We start from the raw sequence: 17569 nt of genomic DNA on the forward strand, positions 1-17569 counted from the left end.
GGATTCGGCACTTTCACTGCCATGGCCCGGGTTCAATCCCTGGTTGGGGAACTGAGATCCGGCAAGCCGCGCAGCATGGCCAAAAATATAAAAATAAAATTAAATTAAAAAGATAAAACCATACTGCCTATCATTGGAATGTGTACCTGATGAAAGTGTAAAAGTAACTTCTTACATTGCTTTGAAGAATTCTCAATGCTTCCTCTTTACCTTCAAGTTGTCTTTGAGATGCCTCAAGTTCAGTTTTCAAAATTTCTACCTCCTGAGGAGAAAAACACAATTAGTCTTCCTATCTGCGAGATATGCAACCCCAAATGATCAATTTAGACAGTTTACATTTAAGCTCAACATTCACTTTGACTCAAAGTGCTCTGACCTTACAAAATGAGGTTGGAAATTCCTCCAGGCTTTATAAGTGGACCAGAGAGGCTAAAACTGAGATGCTCGCTGTCAGGTGCCAGTTATGACTAAAAGCCCAAATCTTTTGCTTTTACCCATCTAGGCCACACACACAGTTAATAATTTCGAGAAAAAGCTTTAGACCACATAAAATAAGAACATGATCGGCTACACAGCTACAGTAGCTATTATGGGTAGAACTGTGCCCCCCACCCCAAAAGATATGTTCAAGTCCTAACCCCTGGTACCATAAATTCGACCTTATTTGGAAATAGGGCCTTTGCGGATGTAATTAATGTCATACTAGATTAGAGTAGGCCTCAATCCAATGACTGGTGTGACGCAGCTACAAGCCAAAGGTTGTTGGCGGCAACCACCAGAAGCTAGGAGGTGGCAAAGGATTCTCCTGTAGACCCTTCAGAGGGAACACAGCCCACCCACACCTTGATTTCAGACCTCTAGCTTCCATAGCTGAGAGAGAATCGATCTGCTCTTTTAAGACACCAGTTTGTCAGGGCAGCCCTAGGAAACTAGTAGAGTAGCGATCACCAGAAGAGACACAAATGCACACTAAGGGACTTCCCTGGAGGTCCAGTGGTTAAGACCCCATGCGTCCACTGCAGGGGGCCTGAGGTTTGATCTCTGGTCGGGAAACTAAGATCCCACATGCTGCGGCCAAAAAAACCCAAACAAACAAACAAACAAAAAAACAAATGCACACTAAGATGGGCTTTCTGTTCCTGAAAGGACAAGCACCCTCATAGAAACTCCAACTCCCAGCAAGATGGATGGCCTCCTCAGACCATCTGGGGTACTTTCTAGTCCTCTGACTTCAAAGAGGTTAAATTAAGTCAGGTTATTCCAAGTCACACATACTGGGAAGACAGATGGAAGGGAGTGATTATTTTCTCCAGGAGGAGTTAGAGAAATAAGTTGGAAAGGAGAACAGGAGGGCATGTTTATACGAACAGCCTTTCTGAGAGATGAGGAGACGAAGCCACCGAGAGGAGGAGGCCAGTTGGAAGCTATGAGCTTGACAGTGTGGCTCGAGAATATCTGGAAAGCCAACAGTTGCCTTCCATACCATGTTAGTAATACTTACACAAAATATCTATCAGTGGACTTTATTCACATGAGAATTTGTATGTTAGCCAGAGAACCTACCTCTAAAGTTTCATGAAGACGTTGCCTTAATTCCACATTTGACAACTCTGAATTAGAATCTATTAGAGGGAAAAAAAATATTTTCTTTAACTAGTTAAATATGGGACATTTGTTTACAAAATATCAAATACAGCCTTTCCCTAAACTGAAACAAGAAAATAACTGTAATAACCAAACGATGATAAAAACAGATAGCTTAAAACATTCCACAAATGAAACAACACATACTTTTGAATCAAAAGACTCTTAAAAAAAAGGACTCTAAAATAAAACTGTTGTTAATGAATTGCTTACTACATCCAAACACAGTATTAATGAATGTTGGTGAGTAAAGTAAATAAATTTTGGTGTTTGGCTTAAGCCTGATCAATATCGTGATATGAATATCTAAGAAATAACCTGAATTTAATTTCTTTCCAAGGAGAATCACTAGAAGTCTCCAGTAACTTCAATTATTCTCTCCTTAATGGGATCGATCAACTGAGACATTAAACTGGGCTTCCCAGGAACTTCATTTACATTGCAGTTTCACTGGCAATAGAAAAACATTGAAGTGATAAATTACAGCAAGAGAACAGGAAGTAAAAAGAAGCAAAAAAATTTAGAAAGAATATTTTGAGGGACATTAAAAATTTCTCAAAACAATTCTTTGCTATTCTGAACTTTCATCAACATGACAGTAACCAAGGGAAAACCTAAGTCATGTTTTTACTCTGATAATTCAGGGTTCCAATGAGGGACAAAAGTGACATTGGGGAACTTCCTTGGCGGTCCAGTGCAGGGGACATGGGTTCAATCCCTGGTCGGGGAACTAAGATCCTGCATGCAGCATGGTGTGGCCAAAAATTTAAAAATAAATAAAATTTTTAAAAAAGTAACACTGGGTTGACAATGACAAGTTCTATTCTATTAACACCTGTGGTAGGCAGAATAATGGCCCCCAAAGATGTCCACATCTTAATCCCAGAACCTGTGAATACCTAGCAAAAAGAATTTTGCAGGTGTGATTAAATACTTGGAGATAGGAGATTATTCTGGATTACCCAAGTGGGCCTGATGTAATCACAAGGGTCCTTATAAATGAAAGGAAGCAGGGGAGTCAGTATCACCATGAGGCAGAGGGAGAAGTGGCTATGAAGACGGAGGAAGGGTACCACGGCCAGGGAAGGCAGCCTCTAGAAGGTGGAAAAGGCAAGAGAGTGGGTTCTCCCCTAGAGCCTCCCTTCTGGAGGGGCTATGCCAACACCGCGATTTTAGTCCAGTGAAACCTGTTTTGGATTTTTGACCTACAGAACTGTAAGAGAATAAAATTTATGTTGGTTTAAACCATTAAATTTCTGGTAATTTGGAAACTGCCTATTAGCAAGAGGAAACTAACACAATATTCTTACCTAGGATCAAGTCAACTTTGATAAAAAGACAAAAGTCCATAACTCAAAAAAAATAGGAGCTCATACCATTACTATTACTTCTTGTTTCTATCCCAGTAGTTTCCTCACATTTTTGTAAAGGCATCTTAGCATAATGTTCAATTTTCAACATCTTGCTTGCAAAACAGTATCCATCCTCTATGCATGATAAGGATTTGGAAGAAAAATATATAAATAATCCCATCCTAATTTCAAGAAGGATTTTGAAGGACAGAGATCGATCCCCAGATGCACCATGTTTTCGTAAATCTGAAATGTTTCTTAAATTATTTTCATGTTGTTCTAACTGTGTTTGTTCCACTTTGGTGGGGAAGTTTTACAATGTGGATTACAAAAGATTCAGCCACATCTGAGCTGTACCACAGTGCAGGCTGGGACTCGTCCCCCAGTTCCGGGTCACTTCGCAGTTGTAACATTCTATCACAATAGGATTCTGAATTTTATTCTCCCCTTAGTGTACAGCACAATTTATTTTTACTTATGATAAATTAATTTTGTTTTGAGAATTTTATGACATCCCTAAAATAACCTGAAGCCTGTGTGTTCTGCCTGTAACAATCCTTCCCCAGATGAGCATCAGGCTTGCAGTGTTCCAATGTCACCTCCTTAGAGAGGCCTCTCTTGACCTGTGCCTCAAACAGCAGTGCCCCAGCCCCTCCACTCACTCACTGTCTTTTCACTTAACCACCGCCTGATGTTACATAGCTGTTGATTTGCAGGTTTATTTTCTGTCTGCTCTACCAGAATGTGAACTCCATGACATTAGGGCCTTTGACTATTTTATTTACTGATGTGATTCCCAGAGCCTGGTACTGTCCTGGGCACCTAATAGGTACCCAATAAATGTTTGTTGAATAAGACAAAAAAAGAACCAATGAAGTATACCACTACTTCACAAGAAAAGCAAGGTAAGTAATTACTTATTGATATAACTAACATGTATGTATTGATGCAGAATAATTACTGTGCTTCACAATTTGTATAATACGTGGAGACAGAAACATCAATTACTTTTACCATCACCAATCGACCTCTAGAGGTGAATAAAGATAAACTTCTGAAATCCACGATGGTGACCCGTCTTCGTGTGCTGGGAGGCTGACAGCGCTGATAAAATCCACGGGGCAGAAAAGAGGGGAGAGAGGGTGCTAGGCATTCTTACCAGCGCTACCTTGTCGGCCGTGATAGGGAACTCGGGGTCCTTCTGGGTATGTATCAGGCAAGCTCTTATGCTTGGAACACTGAAAAACGGCACTGTTTCTTTCTTCCCCATTTCTTGAAAATGGGGGAGGACGAAAGGTCTTTCCATCTGATCTTTTTCTAGATGTAAAGAAGTGTGAAACTTGCACTTCATAAATGCCGCCGGGCCTTCTTCTGAGGCCATACCCTAAATCGCCTTCTGCCATGTCATCGTCCTCTGCTTCCCAGGCCTGCCCCTCTGCCTCACTCTGTGGCCTCGCCTCCCTGCTCATCAGCCACGTGCCTTCTTTACCGTAGGGATAAACCAGTTATCTGCAGTTAAGAGAAAACAGTAGTTAAAAAGCCGTCAGCATAATCAAAGTTGGGTTTGCCAGGGAAGAAAAGTTCCTTCCTATACTTTGCAGGCACAGCCAGCAATGCGCAAGCACACAGATACGCCCCTTGCAATCCAACTGAAGCTGTTTAACATGTCAGGACTTTTCGGGTAAGAAAAGATCTGACTCCTTATTTCCAAGGAAATAGGAAAGATTTTTACTGAATCCAATAATCTACTGATCAGGATAAAGCAGATCAGGCTTTGCCAAGGAAAAAGAACACACCTGACAAACGAGCTTACAAAGGAAAGGGATCAGTTTTCACAAGCCGAAGAGCTGTATAAAATTCAGAAGAGTCTCTGAAAACCCAGCTTCCAATGACTAAGACCATCTTGCCTCTGTTCCTCACAACCCTTTATCTACTTCAGGTGCTCAGGGCCCTTACGCTCTCTCCTACAGCTCTACTTGGTTCATTTTCTAGTTCTGTGCAGATACGATTAGGAGAGGTTTTGTCGGGACAGTGACAGATGGGAGAGAAGAAGGTCCCCCCATCGTCCCTCCCTCTCTTTCTCTAACCACGCCACACCTGTGTTCAAAACCCTCCAGTGTTTCTCAGCACAGAGTAAAAGTCAAAGCCCTTCCAGTGGCGAGGGGCCCCAAGCTCACCTCTGCCCCGTACCCTCACCCTGGGCCAGCTGCCCTGGCCTCCCCAGCCTCCCTGGTATTACTGACCGAGCCAGGCATTCCTGCCCCAGAGCTTCGAGTTCCCTCTGCCTGGAACGTGCTTCCCCCAGCCAGATGCACAGCTGGTTCCTCACCTCCTTGGGTCTTTCCTGCAGTGTCACCTTCTCTCAGTATGGCCTTTCCTGGCACCCCGCCTAAAACTGCCAACTCCTCTTCCCTATCCCACTTCTCTGCTTGATTTTTCTGCTTGGCATTTATGACCTTCTAACACACCCCTCCATATTTCACTCATTTTTCAAAGCACACCATTCAAAGGGGGAAGGCAGTACAAATGGGAGCCTAGGGAAGAAGAAGGTGGCTCTGGCCTGCCTGTTACGCTTCTCAAAAGGTAGTGCGCCCTGGACATTTCCTCTACCAGAGCCCAAACCTGCTCCCGAGGGCCCGAAGTGGAATGCAAGCTCCACAGGGCAGAGATTTTGGTCTGTTTGGGTCACACTGCATGCCCAGTGCCTACACAGTTATCTAAGACATGATCAGTGCTCGACAGTACTTTTAAATAAATGGATAAAGGGAGAAAGGAATAAACAAACAAACAGAGGGACTTCCCTGGCGGTCCAGTGGTTAAGACTCTGTGCTTCCACTGCAAAGGGCGCAGGTTTGATTCCTGGTAGGGGAACTAAGATCCTGCATGCCTCGCAGTGCAGCCAAAATAAATAGATAGATAGACAGATAAATCAGTTAATTAAATAAATAAAACCAATAAACTGAAATACTTGCCTGGGGCAAAAAACAACACAGCCACCTCTGTAATGCTCCACACCGGATAACCTGGGGCTAACCCTGGGTAAAAATGCCCTACAGAGAAATGCCCATCACTGAGCCCCCTGCCATGTGGAGCCCACTGTGGGCACCCACCTGGTGACAGTGGCCACCTGTTGGCTGGAGAGCACCGGAATTGCTCAGCCTTGTCCCTCCAGTACAAGGGCAGTGAAGAGGGACTTTCACCACCAGGCATTTCAAAACAGCTGCTTTGCTGAAGGTATTTAGAAATATTTCATCCTTTTCTCAAGACATTTATTTTTTTTTTAAAAAAAGGAAAATAAACACATCTGAAATCCTTTCTAAATATCCTGCCGTTTAAGTAATTGCTTACCAGGACATTCAAAAATAATTAAATCTCAGTCTTGTATTTTTGCTGAAGTCTCTCTCTTAGTCTCCCACTTTTAAAACCACACAAAGATGCCAAATAAATCTATCATGTTTGAAGGGGTTTCTGTTATTTTTAGGGTCAAGGTACCATACATTTTCAATGTTTAAAAACAAAGGCCCTTAAAAAATTAAAAAACAAAACAAAACAAAACAAACAAAGGCCCTTAAAAATTTTAGAGAGATACATCATAAAAGAAGATACCTGGAGAGTTCCCCAGTGGCCTAGTGGTTAGGATTCCAGACTTTCACTGCCGGGGCCCGGGTTCAATCCCTGGTCGGGGAACTGAGATCCAGCCACAGGGCGCAGCCAAAAAAAAAAAAAAAGAAGAAGAAGAAGATACATAGATGGAAAGAGGATCAACAGCATTCATCAAGGAATTACAGATTACAATTACAAAAAACTACAATGAGATTCCACCACATACCACTGTCAATTCCAGGTGTTGCCAAGGATGTGGACACCCAAATACACTGATGGCAGGAGTATAAGATGGTACAACCACTGTGAAAAAGTTTGACAGTTTCTTTCAAACAAGTGACCCAACAACTGCATTCTTAAGCTTTACCCATGAGAAATGAAAACATGTGTTCATACAAAGATGTGTGCATGAATGTTCAGAGTATTATTCAAATTAGCCAAAAAACTGAAAACAACCCAAATGTCCATCAACAAGAAAATGGACAAATTGTGGTAGTCCACACACAGAATATATTCAGTAATAAATAATAAATTTCTGATATATGCAATAATGTGGATGAATCTTACATTATGCTAACAGAAGAACCGTGTATTGTATGAAATCCAGGCAAAACTAATGTACATGACAGACAACAGATCAATGGTTACCTGGGGTGGGAACCCTGGGGAGGGAACTTTTCTGGGGTGATGAAAAAGTCTTGTATCTTGACTGGAATGATGGTTTGTCAAAACTCATTAAACCATATACTTACAATGGTACATTTTATTATATGTAAATTATACCTCAAAAATATGATATTAAATTTTTTTTTAAAAAACAGAAAAAAAAATAAGAGACCTTTTAACTGGATTAGGGGAAAAGACGAGAAGTGTGTTAATCAGCTGTGTCCTCCTAGAAAAGAAAATGATTAAACTGGATGCCTTAAATTGGCAACAACTTGGGCTTCCCTGGTGGTGCAGTGGCTGGGAATCCGCCTGCCAATGCAGGGGACACGGGTTCAAGCCCTGGTCCGGGAAGATCCCAAATGCCACGGAGCAACTAAGCCCGTGTGCCACAACTACTGAGCCTGTGCTCTAGAGCCTGCGAGCCACAACTACTGAGCCCACACGCCTAGAGCCCGTGCTCCGCAACAAGAGAAGCCACCGCAATGAGAAGCCCGTGCACTGCAACGAAGAGCAGCCCCCACTCACCACAACTAGAGAAAGCCCGTGTGCCACAAGGAAGACCCAACACGGCCAAAAATAAATAATAAATTAATTAATTAATTAAAAAAAAAAATCGGCAACAACTTTTAAGCCATGATCTAATAACAGCTAGCACTTGTTGCTTGCTTTCTGTGTGCTAGGCACTACTCTAAGTGCTCTACTTAGATTATTCTATTTAATCTTCACAAACACTTTACAAGACAATACTATTATTGTTTAAGTCTAGACAATTACACTCAAGTACAGAGAGGTTAAATAACATAGCTAAAAAGAGATAGAGCCAGATTCTGAATCTAGACCCCTCACACCAGAGATACTGTTAGACTCTTAGCCACTGCTTTCTATCTTTCAGAGAACTTCAATGAGATTAACATCAGAGTAAACCAAGTTTCTATTATTTATGATATCAAGTAAAACTGAGAGTAAAAGTCTAAAATAGCTAGTTTGGCAACACTCAACAAAGTATATTGGACCCATTTTTTCCCCAAATTTTTATGAAATCATCTTGGTTCCTTTACAAGTTTATTTCCTAAATAAGTTTGTCTAGGGACTTCCCTGGTGGTCCAGTGGGTAGGACTCTGTGCTCCCAAAGCAGGGGGCCTGGGTTTGATCCCTGGTCGGGGAACTAGATCCCGCACATATGCTGCAACTAAGAGTTCGCATGCTGCAACTAAGAAGCCCTCACGCCGCAAGAAGATCCCACGTGTTGCAACTAAGACCCGGCGCAGCCAAAATAAATAAATACATAAATAAATAATTTTTAAAAAATGTTCGTCTATTTTTATTTGTCAAGGTAGATAGGATATTACTTACTGAATCAAAGACTAATCCCTAAGAGGCTGTATTTTACCTCTAGTGCAGATTCCTGCTTATAAATGCAGCCTCCTGCCTCTGTTAAGAAGGGTGTGGTCAGGGTCTGGTAGCCAACAGTGAAGAAAATAGAATTGGTCAACGCAAAGGAAAAAAGCAATAAGAGGAAAGAGTAAGCAATCACAGGATCAGCTAAGAATATTTTTCAATGTGCCACATATATTCAGGCGTCACAAGTACACCTTCCCACTGTTCAGAGTTGAACAAAATGAGCTTTCACATGGTCTAATGCTCTAGTGTTTTTTAAAATGTAACTTTGGGAATTGTTGGCTGTGTACTCTCCCACTTTTATATACTAATTATATAGTAATATTAATATGTAATGCAGTTGGGACTTCCCTGGTGGTCCAGTGGTTAAGACTTGACTTTTGGAACACATTTCTTCTAAGAAAGGGGAAAAAAGTTGAAGTTACTAACATTCCATTCAACCAGTTTTAAATGCATTCAAGGCTGACAACCAAGGAGGCAGCAGGATGTGTGACAGAGAAGGGCCCTGACCCAGAAGGCCTGGGTTCAAATCTCACACCACCACGTGCTGCTCTGTGATCCTGGGCAAGTCATTTAATCTCTCAGAGCCTATTTTAGGATTTCCAAAATGGCTTTAAGCATAACTACTTTATAGGGGTATTTTGGACACTATCAATATATTTGAAATCAATGTTCATTAATATGAATTTGAGTATTAGTTTCTTCATTTGTCAAGTCAGGGGACTGGATAAGATTCTTTCGTTCTTTAGACCTCTAAAATTCTAGCTCTATAGCAGCATTTTCCAAAGTGTGCCCCATGGAACCCTGGCTCTATGGACTATTAGGTGTTGCTAGAAATAAAAAGGTCCTTTTATTTATTTATTTATTTTTGGCTGTGCTGGGTCTTCGGCTCGTGCGAGGGCTTTCTCTAGTTGCGGCAAGTGGGGGCCACTCTTCATCGCGGTGCGCGGGCCTCTCACTATCGCGTCCTCTCTTGTTGCGGAGCACAGGCTCCAGACGCGCAGGCTCAGTAGTTGTGGCTCACGGGCCCAGCTGCTCCGTGGCACGTGGGATCTTCCCAGACCAGGGCTCGAACCCGTGTCCCCTGCATTAGCAGGCAGATTCTCAACCACTGCGCCACCAGGGAAGCCCTAAAAAGGTCCTTTTGGTCTTATTATGGGTGTCTTCTTATGCCAGCCCAAGCATACATGACTTGCCCAAAATTACACAGGCAGTGGCAGGGCCAGAACTAGAATCCATATCCCTGGCTCCTGGCCCCCTTGGGAATGGCGACTGAATGAACAGACTACAGACTGTGAGCACACAATCTACTCTTCCATTAAAACAACTCTGAAAGTGACGTGTATCTTCCTAATTGCTAAACCTAAGATCTAGCCTCATTCCTCAGGTTCCCGCACCTCTGCAGAAGCTGTGATACTACTGACTCACCAGGTCCAAGTCCCCTGGTCCACCCTGGCTCCTCAACCCCACAGGGATCCCTGACTGGCTCCCACCTGCCCACTCAGACTCTTTTGCCTCTTCCTGTCCCTTCTGTATATGTCTGGCTTCCACTCCTGAACACTCTTAAAATACACATCTCCAGCTCGATATCCTGCCAGCAATTCAAACACAGCTTGTTCAAAAACAAATGCACTACCCTCCCCACTGCCACCCCAGGTCTCCTGCTGAGTCCTCTGTTTCCGCAAACCCATCAATCACGCCCCAAAACATCCAGGGCCAAAACTTTGGGATTTGGGGTTTTTTTCCTTTTTCTTCCTTTCAGTGCCTTCAGTTGCCAAGTCCTGTAGGTCCACAAAATCTCCCCAAACCATGTCCTTCTTTGCACATCAACTTCACAGGCCCGGATGAACTTCTTTTACCTCTCCTGGGCTAAACCAATACTTCCCTAACTGATCCACTCCAAGCCATTGCTGCCAACTCAGTCATCTGCAAGCACAGATCCAATGATGCCCCTCTCCTGCCCAAAAACATTCCATAGCGCCCACGGTATATATGATTAAAGTAGGTGTCACCTTGTTTTCTATAATGTAACCAGTTTTCACTTCCTGTGCCATTTGCCAGTACTCCCTGGGCATGCTCTGTGCTTCCGTGGAAAAGGGATTGTACCTGCTGCTCCCAGGCCCCCTCAGCCTGGTCTCTTTAAAGCCTCTGCTGGAGCCATTCTCCACCCAGAATGCTTTCTCCTCTCAGGCCCCCCTCAGTTCATGACAGCCACTCCCTCCAGCAGCCCTCCTGACTCCCCTGGGCCAGATGTGCTTTCTTCTACCTCTGAGCCCTCCTAGCTCTGCATTGTATCTTTCTAATAGTCTGTATTTCCTACCTGACTTGCTTTTTTATCACACACGGCCCTACTGGAGGGAATGAGTGTGTCTCATTTACTTGTGCATAACAGGTGTTCCAGAGACACTTAATGGATGGAATTGAAAAAGAAAACAGATTCCTGCCCGGAAAACTTGAACTAGAAGCATCCACACCCACTAGCCGGACAACTACTTCCTCAGCAAACAAGTTGATCAAACAGACACCTAATTCCTGTCAGGCTTGGCAAAAAAGGAACTGACTTCCGCCCTTTCTGTAAACAGTGATCTGTGGCATACCGCTGTAGGATTTTGCTTAAATTTTAATGTTAAAATAATTTTAGATTTACAGTAAGTTGCAAAGATAGTACAGTGAGCTCCTGTATGCCCTCTACCCAAATTCCTCTAATGCAATATTAGAGTACATTTATCAAAAATGAGAAATTAACATTGATACACGCACTTACCAAATACTTCATCAGGATTTCCCCAGTTTCTCTACTGATGTCCTTTTTCTGTTCTAGGATCCAATCCAGGATACCACATTGCATTTAGCGCGCTGTAGTTTTAAGGCTCATAATTAGCAGAAAAATATAGAAAAAATAATAATAAAGGAGGAGATGAGAGAGGTATAAAGAGTCTTTCAAATCTATTCCTTATTTCTACAATATCAGATGAGGCCATTCAACTAGCAAGAGGGGAAGGAGCCAGTTTACCAGCTTGCGCACAACCTGCCGAGTTTCTCGAATTTGCGCAGCCCCGGACCCTCTCCACTGTCCTTGGCGGGTGAGGAACCAAGAGCGGGGCTATGAGAGCTGGACCCCAACCGCCTCGCGCCGCCCCCGTTCCTCCACCCCCTTAGCGCGCTCACCGGACGCCGAGACTCCACGCCGCGCGAGCCGCCACTCCTCCAGCCACGTGACCGCGCTGCGCTGCCCCAACCGGAAAGGCGGGCGTAGTGGCCCGGGTCCCGGCACCGCCCCCTGGCTCTGCGCCAGAGCCGGAGCTCACGTGATTAGGGGGCGGCGCTGGTAGCTCTGTCTGACTTAGACGCCGGTAACGTCACCAGCTGTGCGCAACCGAGTTATAAATAATAGCGCGAGACCTAGAAAAACAGGGTGAGGCTGTGCGTGCGTCAATGAAGGTAATATTAGCTGGTTCAAATATTAAGCGTCTAGGAATCGAGTAAGAGAAAGATGGAGCTGAGCTGGAGCGGCGGCTCTTGAAAAGCAGGCTTTCAGAGCTAAGGAATGGGGTGGGGGGGGGGCTTGTAGGCCAGAGGAAGTGCTGGGGCAAAGGCCAGGCGGTGGGAAGGAGCCAGAGGGCAGGGCCTGGTGGGCCTGGAAAGCTGCTATACGGGCCACCCATTCCTGTGAATATACGGCGAAAGGCCCTACCTCCTTTTAACCCCTCCCAAAATGTGCTGGGTCGTTAGCTTCACCTGGTGCAATGATTTTGGTACTATTCCCTAACACCCAACATCCTTGAAATAACTGAAGGAATTTTGTAGTGGTCAAAAACTTGACCAGATTTAATGATTACTCTGGATTAGAAATAAACTAATGCCAAAGAAAATTCAGTTAACAATGACATTAAGAAGAAAAATAGGGAATTTTATTGGAGCCAAACTGAGGATTATAACCCAGAAGACAGACTCTCAGAAAGCCCTGAGAACTGTTCCACCTGTTAGAAGTCCAAGACACAATTATATGCATTTTCAAGACGGAGGATCTTACATGGAAATGACATACTGATATTTTACATAAAGTTCACCAAAGATACATAGCCCAGGTAAGCACGTGCAAAGCGAGCAGCAAGGCACCATGACCGCCTACAGAGCTGCTCTTCTTTTAGGAAGTTACATGGCTAGCATCAGAAGAAAGGGAAAAAATTGATCTCTACGGTGGAGCATGCGCTCCCATCTTTGAGGAGCTCTGGTTAATGTTTAATGCAGATGCACGTGCACATTAGGAAGGGAGGAGGCCCAAAGGGACACACAGAGAGAATTTTATGTTTAATTTTTCTTGTCCTGCCTTAAAGTATACATTTTATTTCATCACTAGTAAACCCTTTTCTCGCAGTAACAAGCTTCTTAATCTTCCTCTTCTGCAAATCCATAACCATCCATTTCCCCAAAGTAAAGATACCTAGATATGAGGAAAACGAGACTTAGAACTGAGGCTTTAATTTCTCCTGATTATGAGCATTCTAGAAGCTCAGGGATTTAGATTACCATAAAAGATCAATATGTTTATAACTTTAAAGCCAGTTTGCCTGCTGTCTTGTTTAGTGTGATGAGCATATTCAGTAGCTTTACAAACTGCAAATAATTTTTCTTCACTTAAAACTGTGACTTAACTATTTAAAATAGCAGTCTTTAAAATTTTTCAAGTCTCTCCCCCTAAAAAAAAACTTCAATAACTCTGTTTTCTTTGTCAGAACTTCTCCAGAATGCAGAACTTTGATTGCATGCATATAAAATTTATTATGAAACATTTTGAACTAATGTGGTATGCAGTTAAGTTTGTGGTTTATTTTTTGTGTATGGAGGTACATCATTTGTTGAAAGATTATTATTTCCCCCATTGATTTGTCTTTGCACCTCCATCAAAAATTGCCCCTATATGCGTGGGTTTATTTCTGGACTCTATTCTGTTCCATTGATATGTGTTCATCCTTCCACCAATACCACACTGACTTACTTTACTCTTTATAGCATATCTTTAAATCAGTTACTGTAAGTCTTTTAACTTTGTTCTTTTTCATCATTGGTTATTCTAGTTCCTATATGTTTCCATATAAATTTTAGAATCAGCTTATCAATTTTTACTTTAAAAGAGTATGCTGGCACCTAAGTGTCCATCGACAGATGAATGGATAAAGAAGATGTGGCACATATATACGATGGAATATTACTCAGCCATAAAAAGAAATGAAATTGAGTTATTTGTAGTGAGGTGGATGGACCTAGAGTCTGTCATACACAGTGAAGTAAGTCAGAAAAACAAATACCGTATGCTAACATATATATATATGGAACCAAAAAAAAAAAATGGTTTTGAAGAACCTAGGGGCAGGATAGGAATAAAGACGCAGATGTAGAGAATGGACTTGAGGACATGGGGAGGGGGAAGGGTAAGCTGGGACGAAGTGAGAGAGTGGCATGGACTTATAAATACTACCAAATGGAAAATAGCTAGTGGGAAGCAGCTGCATAGCACAGGGAGATCAGCTCGGTGCTTTGTGACCACCTAGAGGGGTGGGATAGGGAGGGTGGGAGGGAGACGCAAGAGGGAGGAGATGTGGGGATATATGTATATGTATAGCTGATTCACTTTGTTATAAAGCAGAAACTAACACACCATTGTAAAGCAATTATACTCCAATAAAGATGTTAAAAAAAACAGTATGCTGTGATTTTGCTTGGGATTGAATTTATAGATCAATTTGGAGAAAACTGACATGTTAATAATATTTATGAGTCTTGAAATTCATGAACATGGTATAGCCATCCGTTTGGATCTTTTTGTAATGCTTTTTGGTACTATTGTAAATGGTATTGTTGTTTTAATTTTAATTTCCAGTTGTTTGTCACTACTATATGGAAATGCAATTGATTTTTGTGTATTGGTCTTGTATCCTGCGACCTTGCTAAAGTCAGTTATTCAGGTAGCTTTTGTGTGGTTTCTCTTTGGAATTTCTGCATAAATAATCATGTTAATTGAGAATAGCTTATTTATTCCTTTCAGCTCTTTTATTTATTTTCTTGCTTAATGCACTGGCTAGGACTTCCAGGAAGACCAATTTGCTTTTTATTTGCTAGTCTTGCTTAACAAATTATATTTTTCTAATCTCCCCTTCCATAAAAATAAACCCCTTAAAAAATAAACCTCTAGATGGATTTCAGGGACCTGTGAATCTTTGAAAAATATAAGCAACATTTTATGTTAGTATGTATATCTGTATTTCCTTGGAGGAAGTGGGTTCATAGCTTACATCAGACTACCATAGGGATTTATGTCATCAAAAGGATTAAGGAATAAATTTTAAGTAAAAGCATAGGTATAATTTTCATGATCTTGTTTTTCACATATGCAGCAACCAGTTATTAAGAACAGTGTTTTTTGTTTTTGTTTTTACTTTGCCCTCTCCACCGTTGATAGGAAAGAATAAATAGTTCTCTGCAGTTTTGACCCTTATCACTTTTGTGTTAAAGATAAACACAGATTTAAATGTTGGTAGGGATTGGTGGTAGGACATGCTTAGAATGCAGAAGAAATATAGCTCAAGTAGGGCCAATACCTTATTTCAAAGCCCGCAAAAATAAAAATATACCAAGAAGGGCATAAGGGGAAAAAATGACTAGTTATCCACATATCAAAGCTTATTATCTTAAGACACTCTTGAGAAAATGAATAAATCATGTTAAGAAGTCTCATTTAAAGAAATATAAAATGATTTAAAATTTGCCACACTTTTATCTCCTTAAGTTTGATTTAAATCAGCCTATTTAAACAAAAAGTTAACAAGTAGGTTTGGATAAAACCAGAGACAAACAGTAAATAGGATTATTTTTAAGACCTTTTTCAAGCAACTATAAGATGTTAAAGCATTGTCACTAGTTTCACATGAAAACCTAGGGCTGAAATTAATAAGTATATTAATATTTTTAAGATTCTCATAATGTATTAGATTCCATTATTTCCTTTCTGTTGAAGGAAAATCTTTATTATTATGAGCCAATGTTAGTGTTAGGATGGATAATTATTAGCAATCAGTTGTCAAGCAAGAGAATTTAGTGAATCCCAGTAGTGAAAAGAATATTGTCTTTTCAAAACAGCCATTAGTGGGAATTCCCTGGCGGACCATTGGTTAGGACTCCATGCTTCCACTGCAGGGTGGGTGGGTTTGATCCCTTGTCAGGGAACTAAGATCCCACAAGCCACGTGGCCAAAAAAAAAAAAAAAAAAAAAAAAGGCAGCCTAGTACTACTAAAAATAACAAACACATATATGGTACTTAGTATGTGCAAAACACTGTTTGTTTCGTCCTTATAGTAGTCCTCTGAAGTAGTAGTTGTCCTCATTCTATATATGATTTGATCCCACGTAGTACTGGTAAAACCTTTGTGATAGTAACTACTAGTCTGGGTAAGCTTTCTTCTCCATACCCATCCTTCAAGGACCTGCATCCTACGTCATGTATCCTTAATTTTTTTCTTTTATTCTCTTACTATGTTAGAACCTCCAGAAGGGCACGTATCACAATCTACTGTTTGTTTAAAGTGTCCATTTGAGTGTTTATCTTCTTTGTGTACTAGATTAAGATCATCTGGAGGTCAAGAATTTATCTTAGGAGGACTTCCGCACCACAGTGATTTGCATGGAGTCTACATTATAGGTAATCTGTGTTTATTAAAATGAACCTTTTAAATGTTATACTTGCATACAGTTTATCTTCCAGGAATTTACTTGATAAACCTGCTCATGTGCAAAGTTGCATACGCATTAGGCAGCACAACTCAGTGGGTAAGAGCCTAAGATGGAATCCTAACTCTGATAACTTTGCTGTGATCTTGAGTTAAGTCACTTAATCCTTCTGTGCCTTGGTTCCATCACCTGTAATGGCAATAATAATAATACCTACACCTCAGACAGTAGTCATGTGAATTAAGAGTTCACTTTTGAAATGTGTTTAAAACAGTGCCTGCCACATAGTAATATATGTGCTATTCTCTTTTTTTTAATATTTTTTAATTGAAGTATAGTTGATTTACAATGTTAATTTTTGCTGTACAGCAAAGTGATTCAGTTATACATATATATATATACATTCTTTTTTGTATTCTTTTCCATTACGGTTCATCACAAGATATTAAATATAGTTCCCTATGCTATTCTTTCTTATTATTCTTGCACCATTTGTAATAGTAAAAAGCTGGAAACAACTTAAATGTCCATCAATAGGGGACTCAAACAATGCAAAGATGCTCAACATCATTAATCATTAGAGAAATGTAAATCAAAACCAAAATGAAATATGACTGTACATCTACAGGATGGCTATTAGATGAACAGTAGCAAGTGTTGGCAAGGATATGGAGAAATTAGATCCCTAATACATGGATGGTAAGAATATAAAGTAGTGCAACCACTCTGGAAAAGTTTGACATTTCCTCAAAATGTTAAACTCAGTTGCAATATGACCCAGCAGTTTCCTTCTTAGCTAAATCCAAGAGTTGAAAACATACATCCACACAAAAACTTGAACACAAATGTTCATAATTCATAATACCCAAAGTGGATGCAACCCAACTCTGCCACTGATGGAATGTATAAACAAACTGTGGAATAGCCATACAGTGGAATATTATTCAGCCATATAAAGGAACGAGGTATTCGTAAAGCTTCAACATGGATGATCTTGAAAACACTATGCTAATTGAAAGAAGCCAGACACAAAAGACCACATATTGTATGATTCCATTTATATAAAATGTCCAGAATATGCAAATCTATAGCAACAAAGTAGATTAGTGATAGCAAGGGGCTAGAAGGGAAGAATGGGAAGCGACTGCTAATAGGTATGGGATGTCTTTTGGGTGGGGTG

The 17569-nt window shown here is 41.2% G+C and overlaps 1 protein-coding gene across 2 annotated transcripts in view; it reads right to left on the minus strand.

Annotated features, from left to right (window-relative positions):
* The window catches only part of CCDC125 (coiled-coil domain containing 125), a 32822-nt gene extending 20938 nt beyond the window's left edge, over window positions 1-11884 (minus strand). For both annotated transcript variants that reach the window (XM_059916525.1, XM_059916524.1), the window contains exons 1-6: window positions 11832-11884; window positions 11428-11519; window positions 6603-6683; window positions 4156-4505; window positions 1564-1622; window positions 176-262 (exon numbers count right to left, since the gene is read on the minus strand). In XM_059916525.1, coding sequence (XP_059772508.1) covers window positions 176-262; window positions 1564-1622; window positions 4156-4465 — 456 coding nt within the window. In that variant the 5' untranslated portion in view covers window positions 4466-4505; window positions 6603-6683; window positions 11428-11519; window positions 11832-11884. The remainder of the gene's footprint in view (window positions 1-175; window positions 263-1563; window positions 1623-4155; window positions 4506-6602; window positions 6684-11427; window positions 11520-11831) is intronic.
* Between the last annotated feature and the right edge of the window lie 5685 nt (window positions 11885-17569).

Source organism: Balaenoptera ricei, chromosome 3 (assembly GCF_028023285.1).
Source record: "Balaenoptera ricei isolate mBalRic1 chromosome 3, mBalRic1.hap2, whole genome shotgun sequence".
NCBI lineage: Eukaryota > Metazoa > Chordata > Mammalia > Artiodactyla > Balaenopteridae > Balaenoptera > Balaenoptera ricei.